The sequence below is a fragment of the Saccostrea cucullata genome, unplaced genomic scaffold (genome assembly GCF_032062105.1).
Source record: "Saccostrea cucullata isolate Sc308-1 unplaced genomic scaffold, CSIRO_AGI_Scuc_v1 ctg347, whole genome shotgun sequence".
NCBI classification, from domain to species: domain Eukaryota; kingdom Metazoa; phylum Mollusca; class Bivalvia; order Ostreida; family Ostreidae; genus Saccostrea; species Saccostrea cuccullata.
In genome coordinates this window covers 445221-461942 of record NW_026933200.1, presented here as the reverse complement: position 1 = coordinate 461942, position 16722 = coordinate 445221, and the positions used below count along the sequence as shown (strand labels likewise).

The following is a 16722-nucleotide window of genomic DNA, read 5'->3' as shown; positions in this document are numbered from 1 at the left end:
ATAATACTAGTAATGAAACCTCTTCTTGATAAGAACACCTCAAAGTATGTTCTTTCTCTCTCTAGAAATTGTTGTTTTCACTTTGTTTCAAACAATTACTGGTTTGTGAGAATATTGAATATAAGAAAAATAGATTTTAAACTTATTTTCGAATAAATAAATATAAATTTGGGTAAACATTATAACTTTCATTCAAATTGCAAAGGCGCATGTGAAAAATGCAGTTTTTGTTTCATGGATTGAATAAATTTTTCAGACAAAAATATACATTGCAACGATTGCAATTTTGAAGTTGTTACTCCAGTTCAGATCCACTAGTTTATTTATCTTATTTACAAACTCATATTCCAGTATTACCTGTTTATATTTGACAACTTGTTTATGCTACTCAAGAACTTGCTCTGAGAATAATCCGGCAAATTTTAAACCGAGGAACACTACTCAGAGATAAGTTAATGTTACAGAGATATCAACAATAAAATCAGTATTTCTTATATTCTTAGTATTTTATAATGACCTTGTCAGCCAATATAATCTTTCATATTAGGTCATATTTTGAACGACTTGTAAGACCTTTGTTTTCATACTAAATTAGGCATACTAGATTAGGTATGCTTGATCATTATAGGTACTTGATGTCACTTCTGGAATTTTTAGGGGATCTGTGTATATGTCCTCTTTACAGATTAATATTGTTTATAGACTTGTGACGCATTACTACATATTGCCTTATGCTCAGATATTTTGTTTCATTAGAGATAACGAACACTTTAAGCTTACACTGAATTTTAATTTAATCCAGAATTCTAACCTGTGTCCGCTTGTTGAAAGCATTTACTTCAATAATTTCTGTTGAATTTGTGCAAGATTTCAATTTTTTGCACAGCTTTTATTCCTTCATTTTGTGCAACTCAGAGTTTTGCATATAATGTTTCAAAAATTTAAACCGCATAAAACTTGCTCGAATAGGAATTTGGAAATAATGCTTCAATATTTTTTAGTTGTTGTTGTGGCACCGAATATCAAATAATAAACAAACTTGATTTTTTATGTGTATGCACATTCAATATCCTTTCACATTTTAAATCATCTCGACCGGCCATTAAAACAATAAAAATCAAAAGCAGAGCAGCCATGGACATATGAAAGCATCTGAGGTGAAATCAGGTGGAAAGGAGGAGTGAGCATCCCCTGTCCACATGTGTCGCATAATTTTTGTAACTTTCAAGTCTTCCGTCTGAGACGCAATATTACCCAAAAATAGGTAGACAATGCGATGAAAAGAAGAAAATTTTTAATTCATCAAAATTTTTGCGGTAAATAATTCATTTTATTTCATAGTTTAATTAGGAGGGAATTTATGCATATATCCACCAAGAGATTTGTTTGAAATTCAAATTACTTTTTACTATATCTTATACAAACATGCGCTTCCCATAGACTTCAATGTAAAATTCAAGGTGAAATTAATTTGACAATAATCAAAATTTTATAAATTCCTTTGGTAGAGCATTTTTATTTGATAACATCTTCAAAATACTACCATGTTTAAAAATATCGGACCATTCATTTATTAGGTACAAAATATGGTCGTTATACATTGAATACCCTAAACTCTGTGAATATTCTAACAAGCTAATTCAGAGAATTCGTGTCCCCAGCTTAGGGAAAAAATCGGCTCTCCCTGACTGAATTTGTAGAATTATTAAATGTATACATGTATACTGAAGCAAATAAAATACATGTATGTCAATATGCATATAAAGATTTGATTGCTTATTCTTTATTATGTGTATAGAAGATTCCTTTTATATGGAATATTTATCACACTGTAATGATGATTTTTAACCTCATAAATTTTTCATTTCACATGCTGAATACTATCATTTAGTAAAAAAAAAAGAAAAGAATTTTCTAAAAAAAAAAAAAAAATTGGAATATTAATCGCCCGAGAAGCGATCCCCGGGCCTCTCACATGTGACGCGAGAGACATGCCACTAGACCACGGAATCGCTTTAAGAGGAGCCAGGTATATGCAGAACTGAAGTCACATACATGTATATATTCATGTTCGGTTTTCTCAAAATTTTACACAATCCATGGTGTTTGATTTATTTAGCCTTTATTAAACAGTTCTAATAGATGTAATAAAACATAAAGTCCGCCGAGAACCTGTTTTATACGTAATAACTCTCCTCATGCCTCTGTGCTAAAAATAGCGACATGTAATACTATAAATACTAATAAAACAAACGAGGCAGGGCACTTTGAGAGGGGTGAGAGAAGTTGTAAGGAGTTTTGGTATAAAATTACATTGCATAAGCTCAAAATCTTCTTGAAATATCGCCCGAAAATGATAGTGTTACACACAGACAGAATTTATAAATTTACGACCTTGAACTTTGACCTTTTGACCTCAAAATCAATAGGGATCTTTATTAGGCCACAGGGAGTTGTTATGTAAAATTTCATTGCAATAGCTCAAATGGTTCTACAGATATTGTGTGGAAACGAAAGTGTTATAACAGACAGAATTTGTTTATTTATGACCTTGGCCTTTAATCTTTTGACCTCAAAATCAATAGGGTTCTTTTTTAGTCCATAGGGAGTTGCTTTGCTAAATTTCATTGCAAAAGCTCAAAGGATTCTCGAGATATCGTGTGGAAACGAAATCGTTACAGACAGACAGAAAGACGGACGGACGGGCGGACGGACAAACCCAAATTAATATCCCCCACTTTTCAAGCGGGGGACAAAAATGTGTATAAACTGTTTGTATTTAATCATAACCGTTACATGTTATGCAATCATTTTGCTGTGACAACCAATTCACAGAGCAGTTTATGCATAAGCTGTCTGTCACCGGGGATAAAGAGACCATGAGCTTCCTTAAGGAAATACTTCCGATCGATGTCACTCACTGTATCGGTTTCTGAGTGCAGAGAGTCTAACCATGTTATTTCGCCATATGTAAATAAGACGTCATATTCGCCATTAGCTGCCCCAATAATTGGATCAATTTTTAAATGAAAAAGCAATCAGAGATACAGTCAAAATGATTCCATCTATGATAAACCTCTATCACCTAGGATGCAATACAGACTACATTTATTGCAAAGAACTCTTGTGACATGAAAAAATAGAGTGCATCACTAATGCATTATTTTAGAATGAAGTATTGAATAAAATCCTTTTAAGTCGTAAGTCAATTATAACACAAAATGGTTTTTTTAAATATATATTTAACTATGATTTGATCCTTATTGCTTTACATGGGATTGTCGATTGGGAGATAAAATCGCACTGGGATAATTTTTCACTGATAATGAAGTTGATTCTATTTCTTTCTTAAGTAACTTTTCAGATTACAGTTGAAGCTCTGCTCGATAAAAACGGCTATCATGAATTTGAAAATAAGCAAACTTTACGTAATGTCATTATAAAATGCCATCAAGAATAAAACATCTGGATAAGAATTGCCATTTGTCTGGTAAAAACTGCTTAAGTGATGGGATTCATTTTCCAAGAAAAATCAATTTGAAGATAAAATTTTTAAAAAAAAAAATACATTACTTTGTAAATATTGCAGGATTTCTTGATCCCCTTTCCATATTGAAATACAATCGCATTAAACTTATGGATAAATTCCAAACCCTTTCATTAAAAAATGCAAAATTAACCACGATGGAGCATGATTTTTTTATGGTCACCTCAAACCTTTCGTCCAAAGATGGATAGTGGTCTTCAAACGCTGAGTTGATTAGTCTTTATAACACGACTACAATTTAGTTACATTGACTAAGATTTATTTGAAACTCGTAAATTTAATTACCTGGTCAATGGTCATTTGCAAAATTATTTTGTTAAAACATACAAGTACTCTGAAGTCGTCATCAAAAAGATGCTTGAGTTTCTGATTGATAATTTCTATGTGATTTTTGGCGATCAGGTCTTCCAACAATCTATTGTAATTCCCATGGGTTCTAATTGCGCTCCGTTATTAACAGACCTTTTTATATTCATATGAAGCAGAAGTTGTGGCTTTTGGAGTCCAGGTATTCCAACAATCTATTGGAATACCCATGGGTACAAATTGCGCTCCGTTATTAGCAGACTTAGTTTTATATTCATATGAAGCAGAATTTATGCAAAATTTTATTCTTGAAAAGAGGAAAACACTTGCTGTGGCCTTCTACTCGACATTTAGATATATCGACGACGTATTGTCAATTAATAATGGTAATTTCCATTCATACGTCGATTCGATATATCCTGGTGAGCTTGAGATAAAAGATACCACAGAGTCCGACACTTCTGTTTCATACTTGGATATTTTACTTGAAAATGACACTAATGGTAATCTCATTTCGTAAGTTCTATGGTCGATACAATGACCTTGTCAGCAAATACAATTTTTCATTGAGTCAAATGATGATTGACGTTTTTCATACCAATTGTTTGTCCATTATTCATACACTGAATTGAGTTGATGACGGATTTTTTTCCGTTATTTCCTGATCATGACAAGGAGCACACGGCGGATGTGACCGGTCGGCAGGGGATGCTCACTCCTCCATGGCACCTGATCCCACCTCTGATATTTCGGGGGTTCGTGTTTGCTCTGCTCTTATTTTGTATTGTTTTATGGAATTTGAGATTGAATACTGTTCGTTTTCTCCATATCCTTCTTCAAAATCTTAGACGTGAAGAGAAGAAAACACTTCCTGTGGCCTTCAACTCGACATTTAGATATATCGACGACGTATTGTCAATTAACAATGGTAATTTCCATTCCTATGTCGATACGATACATCCTGGTGAGCTTGAGATAAAAGATACCACAGAGTCTGACACATATATTTCATAAATGGATATTTTACTTGAAAAAGACGTTAATGGAATCTAACAACCAAGCTCTATGATAAACGTGATGACTTTAATTTTTCTATAGTCAACTTCCCTTACTTCTGCAGCAATATACCTTCATCATCTGCATACGGAGTTTATATATCTCATTTGATTGGATACGCAAGAGCATGCTCTACGTATGAACAATTTCTAAAACGGGGTAAATTATTGACAAAAAAGTTAATGAAACAAGAATATCAGCAGCCTCGTTTATAGTCATCATTTCGTAAGTTCTATTGTCAGCAAATACAATTTATAATCGAGTCAAACGCTGACTGACGTTACTTCATTATTTATACACTGAATGAATTGACGATGGATTTTTCCGTTATTTTCCGATTATGACAAGGAGCACACGGCGGGTGTGACCGGTTGACAGGGGATGCTCACTCCTCCATGGCATCTGATCCCATCTCCGATGTTGTGGAGGTCCGTGTTTGCTTTGCTCCAATTTTGTATTGTTTTATGAACTTTTGATCTTGAATTCTGTTCGTTATCTCCATATTTTTTATTTACAAGTTCTGAATATTATGCAATTATCATTTTAAATGATAAAACTACCAAGATTGTCATATAAATAAAGACTTAAATAAATCATCATTCATATTTTGCAAATTAAAACACTATACATGTATTGTTCTCTACGAAACACATGGAAACAACGAACACTATTCAAACTCAAAAGTCCATTTAAACAATACAAATCAGGAGCACATCAACAACGGACCTCTAAATCATAAGAAGTGGGATCAAGTGCCATGGAGGAGTGAGCATCCCCTGCCGACCGGTCATACCAGCCGTTTGCTCCTTGTCATGACTGAAAAATAAATGGAAAATCTTAATAAAATAAAAGCTTATCAATTGGTATGAAAAAAAGTCAGTCACCATTTGACTTATTATTTTTAATAATTCGGTTTATTTTTTGTGGATTATGTTTGAACAGTATCTGAACATACGATAAACAAAGTTACCAGTGTCTCTAACCAAGATAATTATTAAGGTTTTAGGTGTTTTCTTCTGATAATCATTGTAATGAAAAATGAATTTTCACAGTTTGAAATGGGCAATATAACAAAGTGCTTTTATCACTAAGATTAAATTTGACTGTCAGGTCAATGTCATTTTAAAAAATTCTGAACATTAAAAATGAAATGAATGCCAGTCAAGCAATGTCTCCTTTTGTTATCCAAGATTAAATGTTTTTTTAATTATTATAAAAAGAAAATATCAAATAGTGTTTATTAAAATGTGATACTTCCAAATAGAGATACATTGTAAATAATTGAAATAAAATAGTTATTAATATTCTGAATTTCCTCTATTTTTATAAATTTTTCAGGGAATATGTTATTATTATATGCTTCCTTTATTCAACATTTTCTCGTTTTCACATATAGTGAAGTAGTCATAAAAGATACAAAAGCTTTCAAAAGCTAAAAAAAATGTTCAGAATTTTTTTATCTTTGATGTATCTGAAAACTTAATTTCATTGATATTAATTTCATTCAATTTAGAAAATTCCTTTAGTCTTAAATCGTTTAAAAATTCAATTCATTGCTATGTGTGAATTTTAAGAAATAGACTGCAGAAAAAGGAATCCCTTACATCTTAATATGTTAGACACATAAGCAAACATACTTTTAATACTTCATTTAGTCAGAAACAAGACAAGATTCCCTCCTTTAAAAAATCAATATATTCACTAAATTACTGATTAGCAGAATGAGCAAGTGAGCAAGAAAATCACATAGATTGTTCACTTTTCCGCCATCATAATGATAAATATTTATTACGAATACCAATAAATTCACAACAATGGATTGCAAATAAATTGGAAGTAATTTCATGTCAAATCAGACAATCGCTCAGGACAGAGAAATCAAATGTCTCTCTATAATCTTAACTAAGAATGGTAAAACATGATCTTTCAGGTTGAGAATGTCAACAGCCGAGGAGATTTTGGACTTGAGTTGAAATGAACTGTCTCTTGGTACGCAAGTTACCAAAGTAGAATGACTTTGGAAATTTCTTATCGATGTGATATATAGTGATTCATTTAAAGAGAAATCACTGTGTAAAACAGCACATGATATAATGATTAATTTCTTTATCAATTGAAACGAAATTAAAATGAGAGAGAGACGATTTTTTTTACGTTTTTGGATCTTGTGTCCAATCCCTTTGACATATTATCAATAAAATATTTCCAACACAAATTCAAATAATTTGATGTGCAAATATCTGTTGATTTTGCGTTGTCATTATGGAAAGAATATCATACATAGAAATGAAACATGGGAAATATCGGTATGATTCTTAACTGACAATAATGAATATATATTTTCATAGTTATACCAGGTATATTTTCATTATTCCAATCGCTACAAATTTATAATCATTCATTTATCAATAAAATATATGGAGATGAAGAACAGTCATCAGAGGTGGGATCAAGTGCCATGGAGGAGTGAGCACCCCTTCCCGACTGGTCGCACCCGCCGTGTGCTCCTTGTCATGATCGGGAAACAATGGAAAATCCGACGTCAATTCAGTGAGTAACTAATGGACTTAAAACCACAAACAATACCTTATAAATTAAAGAGAAAACTAGCAATTCCGTTATAAATAGTTCGTTAAAGATTTAAACCCAATATAAAATATTCCTTATTTTCTTTTTTAAGAATAAAAACGGATACATCAATTAGATTGCACTCTGTACAAATATTTCTCCTAAATAATATCTCCAAGTCAAAATGCCACGATTGATTTTTTTCTCATGAGAATCTTAACATGTTGTATAAATCTCAAGAAATAATTTCTGCAAAATACTTCATTATACTTCCAATTAACGGACAGTGAAGAATACATCAATATTTCCAGATTTGATTTCAGATTCCAATTACACACATTTGATATCTCCCTTCTTTTTTATTGATAACGATTTATTATATCAGGAATCGTTTTGCTTCCATCTTTAAAATGAAAACAATTTATTCTTCCAATAACAAAGAGTTCAAAAATATGACAATGATGTTTGCTTCGTTTTTGAGTGATTTTTTCATACGTAGAACGCACTCCTGCTGGAATTGTATTAAAAAATTCTTCCTGAAAACTTACCTTATTGCATATTTGTCGCATTCAATTTTTTTTCGTGCGAAAAAGGGAAGAGTGCACCAATTTCTACATGGGTTAACGCCAGCGTTTGCCGTTGGATGGCCACTTTAGAAATTTTTTTTTTTTTTTTTTTTTTTTTTTTTTTTGGCAATTTTCGATTTGACGTGTGTTTTTTTTTCTTTTACATCTGTGAAAATGTGAATTTTCTAAAACTCAAATGTACATTTGGAAAATAAAAAGTCACATCCATTTTCAAAAATCAATTAGATATAAACTTTCTTTTCATGTGATTGGTCACCTGCAAAATTACGATCTGCTCAGTCGCATTGATGGCGGCATGTGCTCTTGATGCGAGGAAATATTCTTTAATTTGCGGTTCGAATCCCAAAAAACATGGAGATCAGTCTTTCAATAAGACCATACGTTTTAACCGAATTCCCGTGTCGCAATAGATTCTAGCACAAAAAATGTTAAACCGAGGAAACAGTTTTAAAGGGACGTTAAACAAACAAAGAAACAAAAGCGTTCTGAATTTTCTGATCATCCTTTCCATTGGGTAATTTTAATAAGATGCAAGAGTTCCTTATTGACAAAGTTTTTTATTTTTATTTCCCAATCAACTTTTTTTCTGATGAAGCAGATTTTTTTAAAGTAAATAAAACCTTTTTAATGGCTTATATTTCAATATTCTGTTAGTTAATTGATGATGTTTTATCAATAAAAAATAACCAATTAAATTCAAATGTTAAGTAAAAATATTTAAGAGTCTGGTCATTTTCTTCTTGCTTAAGATTTATTTAAACGTTACAGATCTTTTTATCTTTTTTCTAATGTACCATACCAATGACTCCCAATCACCTAATTACAGAGCATGATACTTTTTGTTACTGATTCTTCTTCAACTCAAATGTTAAGTCAAAATATTTAAGAGTCTGGTCATTTTCTTCTTGCTTAAGATGTATTTAAATGTTACAAATCTTTTTATCTTTCTTCTAATGTACCAAACCAATGATTCACAATCACCTAATTACAGAGCATGATATTTTTTTTCTTCACACATTTAGCATCAAAATAACTAGAAGAGAAAAGAACAAGAAGAAATAAGTGTTTATACGCAATTTAATAATATGTCATTGAAACCAGTGCTTTGCATCGTTAAGCAACGCATTCAGGATCAGATATTACAGGAACAAAATGCTACATGTAGTATTATGAACTCCTCAATTAAGTCTCTGCATTATAGGTCCTTTTTACCATGAATTAGGTAAAGTGCACATAATTTAGAAATTGAAAAAGGTAGATATGTTGAAATCAATAACTATGATAGGTTGTGTAAAGTATGTCAAAACCTAAATATTGAGGATGAAAAACATTTCATTTTGCTCTGTCCGAAATATGAAGCACAGAGAAAAATATTGAAAACAAAATTATCTACTTTCCCTAATTTAAACCAAACAATCCATAATTATGACAATTTGTTAAAATCTGTATGAAAACTAGTTGTAAAAGGGTTCTTGAAATATAATCTTTATTTTTTTTCTGTATACTAGTATCTGATATAAGAAAAAATGTTTTAGCTACAAATCAATGAGTAACTACATTTGTTATGAATGAGTACACTACATTATTTGCTACACCAATTATTTGTATTTTAGTTGTGTTCTATTGTATTATCGGTTCATTCTACCTATTCCCACTCCCAAGTGAAAATAGGTGGAATTGAGATTTTTAAAAAGTGGGAATAGGTAGAAGACACAGCATTATCATGCTTATTGTTATGTTCTATGAGGGCCTTAACCAATAACTGTAACTGTGTTTGTGCCAATTAATGATTTGATTTATTTTTTTTTTTACTAATACAAAAACTACATTTATTTTATTCCATAAATTTAATCAACTTTTTAATACATTTTACTAACTACTTTAAAATTCACCATTATTCATAAATGACTTCCATGGCAGAAATATTTATTTATTTAATAATCTATTTTCAAAATAAGATATCTCAACCGAATACGGACTTATTGTCCAACTTCAGTTTCAAAAATGAAAATACTGGAAATTTGCTAATATTAGTCTCTTGGGTGTTTGTATCCGGGGAACTTGTGAGATCCTCCATTTCTTCCGACGTCACAGCAACTTCTGCTTTTTTGTAGCAACATGACTTTTTGCTGACGATCTTATTTCGAAACCGTGGATTTATCCAACAATAAAGAAAAGGGTTAATGCACGTGCTACTTACTGCCACCCAGAGACAGATAAAGAAAGCCAGACTGTCGTATTTAAATGTCTCGGTATTGGGATGAAGGTCCGTCAGGACGTGGTACAGGTTAAGTGGCATCCAGCAGACAGCAAACACCACAACGACCCCGATCAGAAGCTTGATGCTCTTTCTTTTGGCGCGAATTTGTCTTATTCTCTGGTCCTCTGTTACGTATCCTAGCTGGTTCCTCATCCATAACTTATGAATAACCCTCATATAGGCTACGCCAATGAAAAATAACGGGATAATATACTGAGCGAGAATGGTAAAAATAGTTAAATATTGTTCCCACATTACACTTGATTTCGGAAAGTCCGAACGACATCTTTTAACTTTCATAACAAAAATGTCCATATCTTTGACAGAATTGAAAAGTCCGTACGGTAAAGCAAGAGTGATAGATACCGCCCAGATGACAAAGATAACACCTACCCCTTTCTGTTTAGTCATCCTCGGTTTCAGCGGGTGCAGTAGAACTCTCTGTCTGTCAAAAGCAATAGCTGTAAGAGTAAAACTAGATACATAAGACGAGATCATCAAAGAATATGTCAAGGCTTTGCAAAGAACGACTCCTAAATTCCATTCGTAGGTAACATTACGAATAATGTTCAGTGGAACGTTGATGGATACCAACAAAATGTCCGACATCGCCATGTTGGCCAAAAATATGTTGGTGACAGTGTGGAAAGTTTTGTTCCGGATGATGATGCCGCATATTAGAGAATTGAAACACAAGGATAAAATCCCGAGAATTCCGAAACTTATTCCCAGTCCCAGGGTCCTGGACAGGTGCTCGTCTCCGTCGAAATGTCGGGAAACAGAGCTGTCGTTGTTTTCAAATAAAGTTTTTAAAGTTTTGTTATCGAATTTGTCCACAAAATAATCGTAAATCATTGTAAAATCAGGTTCCATTTTTAAAATATACCTGACAATACGTCTCAAAGCAATTTTATACACACTTTAGGTAAATGGAATGGAAAAATAACAATTTAAACTTAATGTTGAAAACTTGCATATGTATAACAATTAAAACTTAATGGACGAAAACTTGCGTAGGTATGAGACTAATAACCGCTAAAACTTTTCTCCGTTCTATCTATGAAAAGTGACTATATATAGTGTCCCTGGAAATCGATAGCATTGCTGCTTGTTTTACAGTTGACGCAATATGATAAATCGCACACCAAGGGTTTTTTAAACGGACACAGATTCCTGTAGAGGTATCATGGTTTATCGGACTGTAAGAAGATTGTGGGCTTTTATTTTGAAACAGAACACCATATCAGTGAGAAATGACCGACAGAATTCAAAATGACCGGCAAATCTCCTTATTTTCGAAGAGTGCGTGCTCCGATTAACCGAACAACCTTTTGCTTTTGTCTGTTGACATATTTATTACAAAGTTGTAAAAGTATTAAAAATACTGCTCTCTGTGACTGAAATTTAAGTCCGTGATTTTTGTTTTATACATACTTTTTTTCAAAGTGCATTAAGTGTACCCAAGGCAAAAATGTTGATGAACACTAAATGCACCATGACTTTTTCAAAGTGCGTTGATTTTGTCCCAGTTTAAACACACTTTAAACATTTTTTCACATTGCATATTATTTCAAATTGCGTGACACAGCCCTGATGAACTAGTTGATGGAACAAGGCTATTGAGAGTTTTGTTCTAAGTCATAATTCTGTAAATTCTATGGTCGTTATATGCAATGACATAATCAGCAATTACATCTATCATTACATGTAAGTCGCATTCTGATTGACGTTAAGTAGTCCATTATTTGCACACTGAATTTTCTACAAATTTTATCCCCTTCAACCGAATGATCACGACAGTGATTAAACGGCGGATATGACTGATCGATAAAGGATGCTTTCATTTCCATGGCATCTTATCCTACCTCTGGTGTTTTTTAAGTCTTGCTCTTTTTAATATTTGTATTGTTTTAATACTCTTTGGAGCTTGCTTGCTGTTTGTTATCACCATATTTCATTCAAGCAATTGGCAAAAGATGTCTATGAAAATATTATATATTCATTTAATAGCTTATCAATTTCTAGACGAACATATGATATTTCCAAGACTATTGCGACTTTAATACATTAGCTTCTTCAGAAGTTAAATGTTTTAAATAATTTCCACTTTATAGGTTCAGCACAAGAAAAGAAATGTTCCAAAATTACCAAATAAGACCTGGAATCTTTTATATTTATTGATTTTCTTAATTTTGGGAAGAGAACATGCGCAAAACCTTTTATTTTTCTTAAATTCTTACGTATTTAGAAGGAAATTTACTGACTATTGATTTCTAACATGATACAGATCCCTCAAAGATGAGACAAACTGCATTACTTAACGTTGAAATTTGAGGCCTGGATAATAGATGTCAATTGTCTTTTATCAGTTCTTAATCCACAATGACTTTAAAATGTGTGATGATAAATATTACCAAATCCTGGAACAGACCGTTGAGATTTAGAATGTGGCATATCGTAATAGTATTTCGCAATGCTGAGACCCAAACGGGAACAAGATCAATCATGCTTTTATCATGAAACTGACATCACATTTAATAGATCTGAAACAAATAACACATATTTTTATTCTAAGTAAAGATGCTAATAAATATCATTGGTCTGTACATGTGTATTTTCCTTTCGGTGCACATGTGGGGAAGTTTAACATATTCTCTTTTTAAAACAAATTATTTCTAAAGATATTTGATTGTTTTTTTATTAGTCCCAAACATTGTGTAAGATTTTTAATTTCAAAAAATAAATGACACTAAATTTTCTCACTGTAAATTTTAACCTTTGATATATTTCCATTTGCAAAATACTAGTTCACAACCTAAAATCCCAGCGCTCGCAAGAAATAAAATCGTCGATAGAAATGCAGTTTAACACTTTCTTCGATTCTTATTTGGAATATTCAAGGAGCGAAGGATGCTAGGGCTATGACAGTGATCACCGCTATGAGCTTAGAGAATGTGAATCACATTTCACCTGACAGAAACGTATGGTCATTGTCAACACATTCCAGGTTTTCATCTGAGGGGAATTATATATGGTTAATTTAGATCTTAAGATAGTGAATATTCATGCATACTGTGAATTAACAATTTTTTCGTGGGATTTGCATATTTTTTAATGCTGTGGTAGAAAATACCCACAAATCCATACTATTAATGATTAACGAAACGTAAAATTTTTAATGTTGAAAGCTCAACACTTTCACGAAATCGTATTCTCTTGAAACCTTATTCCAAACTCTTCCGCGAAAATTTTATTCTAAGAAAACAATTCTTTTAGAGCATTGATTTCCAAAATTCTATGCATTCATTATATTTTAATGTTTGGGACGAAATTAATGAGCATCAGGGGGATCTTACATTTTGTCTACATAGGAACCACGTCTTCATCAAAACGTCAATAATGCAAATGAATATAAGGATTTTTACTCATTTTTAACATCAATTTAAAGAGAATACCAGTCAATTTGCTTCATTGTTACTCTTGTCTACTCAGCGGATTGCAAAAAAAACACTCTAACACGGGATAGCTATAAAATTATTGATGTATAATTTTTTTAATTAAAATCAATCCATCTTTTCTTCTTTTCTCGCTGATAAAAGAAAATTATGCAAGATGCTTTTATTAGAAATAACATGGAAAATCCATGTGTCAACGTGAAAACCCACAATCGTAGTTCTTGTTGTAAACACCAAGCCAATTCAAACTTCATGGCCTTTGCCATTACATGTCTAAAAGAAAATATCCTGTTGGGGATGCTTAAATAGATAAATCTTAATTAACCGGAAGTTTGAGTGCAAAAATGGAACGAGGTGAATCAAATTAGTCAAATATTGGAACGATATTTATAGAAGAAAATTACTAGAGTGCGGAAATGGTATGAAGGGAAAAGAAGTTTGGAAACAGTAAAGCAAGCAACTACAGCTGTTCGTTTCATATTTAAATATATATTATTTGAAAAAGAAGTTTATGGTAAATTAAAAAAAAAGTTTTATGATAAACATGATGACTTTCACTTTTCAATCGTCAACTTCCTTCATTTGTGCAGCAATATAACTTCATCACCTACATAAATACCGACCTCCAAAGTATCAGAGTAGGGATAATGTGACATGGAGGAGTGAATATCCCCAACAACTTGTCATAACCACCTTGTTCTCCTTGTCATGGCCGTATGCAATAAAAACGCCTTTGACAATTCATTGTGTAAATAATCTAACAATTAGTATGAGAAACATCAGTCACCATCTGACTTATGATAAATTACATTTGCTGACAAAGTCATTGTATCGACAATAGAACTTACGAAATGACTTTAAACGAGACTGCAGATATTCATGCTTTAGCACTTTGTGTATCAATAATTTACCTCGTTTTAGGAATTGTTCATAGTTACAAAGAATATGCTCAACGGAGAGATAAAAACCCTCTATGCAGGTGATGAAGGTATATTGCTGCATAAGTAAGGAAAGATAACGATTGAAAAAGTAAAGACATCCCGTTTATCAAATAACTTGGTTGTTAGATAACCATTACCGTCAAGAAAAATATCTGAATGTGAAAAAGATGTGTCGAACTCTGTGATATCTTTTACTATGAGCTCGATATGAATATCGCATCGACATCAGTATGAAAGTCACCAATGTTTATTGACTATACGTTGTCAATATATGTAAATGTTGAGCTGAATCGAAGGTTTATTCAGAAATAATCATATTTATCAATACATTGCGTATGTTACCTAGTATTTATCAAAGACCTATATATAATAAACAAATGCTAAGTATTTAAGTTTAATGTTTTATTCGAGTTGGCAGGTATTGTCCACAGTGGTCTACACAACAGTGGGGCAGCCGGCAAAATGGCATACCCCCAACATCAACATAAGTTGTGCCCTCCCTGACGGGAAAAGTAGCACGCTGGGTTGACCTCATTCGTGCTACGGACACATTTCAACACAAATTGTCTTTTAATTATATTATTTTGCTTTAGATTTACATTATATAAGATATAATTTTCAAAGTCAACATCACATATATCAACATCAATCATCACTTATATCAACATCAACCACAAAAAGTCAACAAAATCAACAGTTCAATGGTTAAATTGAAGGTGACGATTTCGCCAATACGACCACTGTGAAGTATAGTCTACTGTCTTTCCCCGAGCTCCTTGAAATCATGGATAAATCGCCAAGTTGACACCTGTCACGCATGGTATTTGGTCAGAGATCATTCCAAAGGTCCTAGAAAACGGAAATAGCGGGCAATCCTGATCAGCACCGTCAGTCTCCTTCAACGAAATCTCTTAATACCTGAAAAGACAAAAACAAAACCACACAGCAGAAAAAGATTCTCAATAAAATTTCCATAACTTTAATAAATTGGCTATACCTAACCCATGAAAAACAATGTATACGTAAATTAAACAAACAAAAGGAGAAAGAGTAATACTTAACACCTAGCTCAAGGGTTGAGGTGGGAGGGTATTTCATAATACAGAAAAATAAATCGGATACTTTCATCACCCACCTTTCACTTTCATTGATGCATAGAAAAGGGGAGATAACCCGTAAACCTAGTAACTACGTACTGACACTGCATGGATGGATAAATAAATTCCGGCTTATCTCATTTATTAATTTTTCACAAAAAGGAGGTGAATGATGACATATAATCAAAGGATATATAGAGCTTAGATAACGACGCATATTATGAGATGAACTCAAATATGCGGTATTATCAAAGACCTATATATAATAAACAAATGCTAAGTATTTAAGTTTAATGTTTTATTCGAGTTGGCAGGTATTGTCCACAGTGGTCTACACAACAGTGGGGCAGCCGGCAAAATGGCATACCCCCAACATCAACATAAGTTGTGCCCTCCCTGACGGGAAAAGTAGCACGCTGGGTTGACCTCATTCGTGCTACGGACACATTTCAACACAAATTGTCTTTTAATTATATTATTTTGCTTTAGATTTACATTATATAAGATATAATTTTCAAAGTCAACATCACATATATCAACATCAATCATCACTTATATCAACATCAACCACAAAAAGTCAACAAAATCAACAGTTCAATGGTTAAATTGAAGGTGACGATTTCGCCACATGGGCACCGTAGGTGCCCACCGCCACCTGGTGGGGGTAGGCAACTTCAATTTAATCACCCACCATGGACTCCTAGCCTACTCAAAACCCTCAGCAACCCATCCGTCGTGAACATCACTCTCTCTCATATCCAACCCACTGTAGATTTATGCTGCATTAAAATAAATCTGGTTACCCTTCAAATTTACCGTGCCTTACCCCCCCCCTTTTCCCTGATTTTATATCTTTCGAAGTTGTATTGCTTTGGGTCTCTATTTCTATTATTAATATCCAGCTA

At 32.6% G+C, this 16722-nt stretch overlaps 1 protein-coding gene across 1 annotated transcript; it reads right to left on the bottom strand.

The window, feature by feature from the left end:
• Positions 1-10027: 10027 nt before the first annotated feature.
• On the bottom strand, positions 10028-11197 carry LOC134237645 (G-protein coupled receptor 83-like). Its single transcript, XM_062719786.1, has one exon. The coding sequence runs from the start codon at positions 11195-11197 to the stop codon at positions 10028-10030; it is 1170 nt and encodes a 389-aa protein (XP_062575770.1).
• Between the last annotated feature and the right edge of the window lie 5525 nt (positions 11198-16722).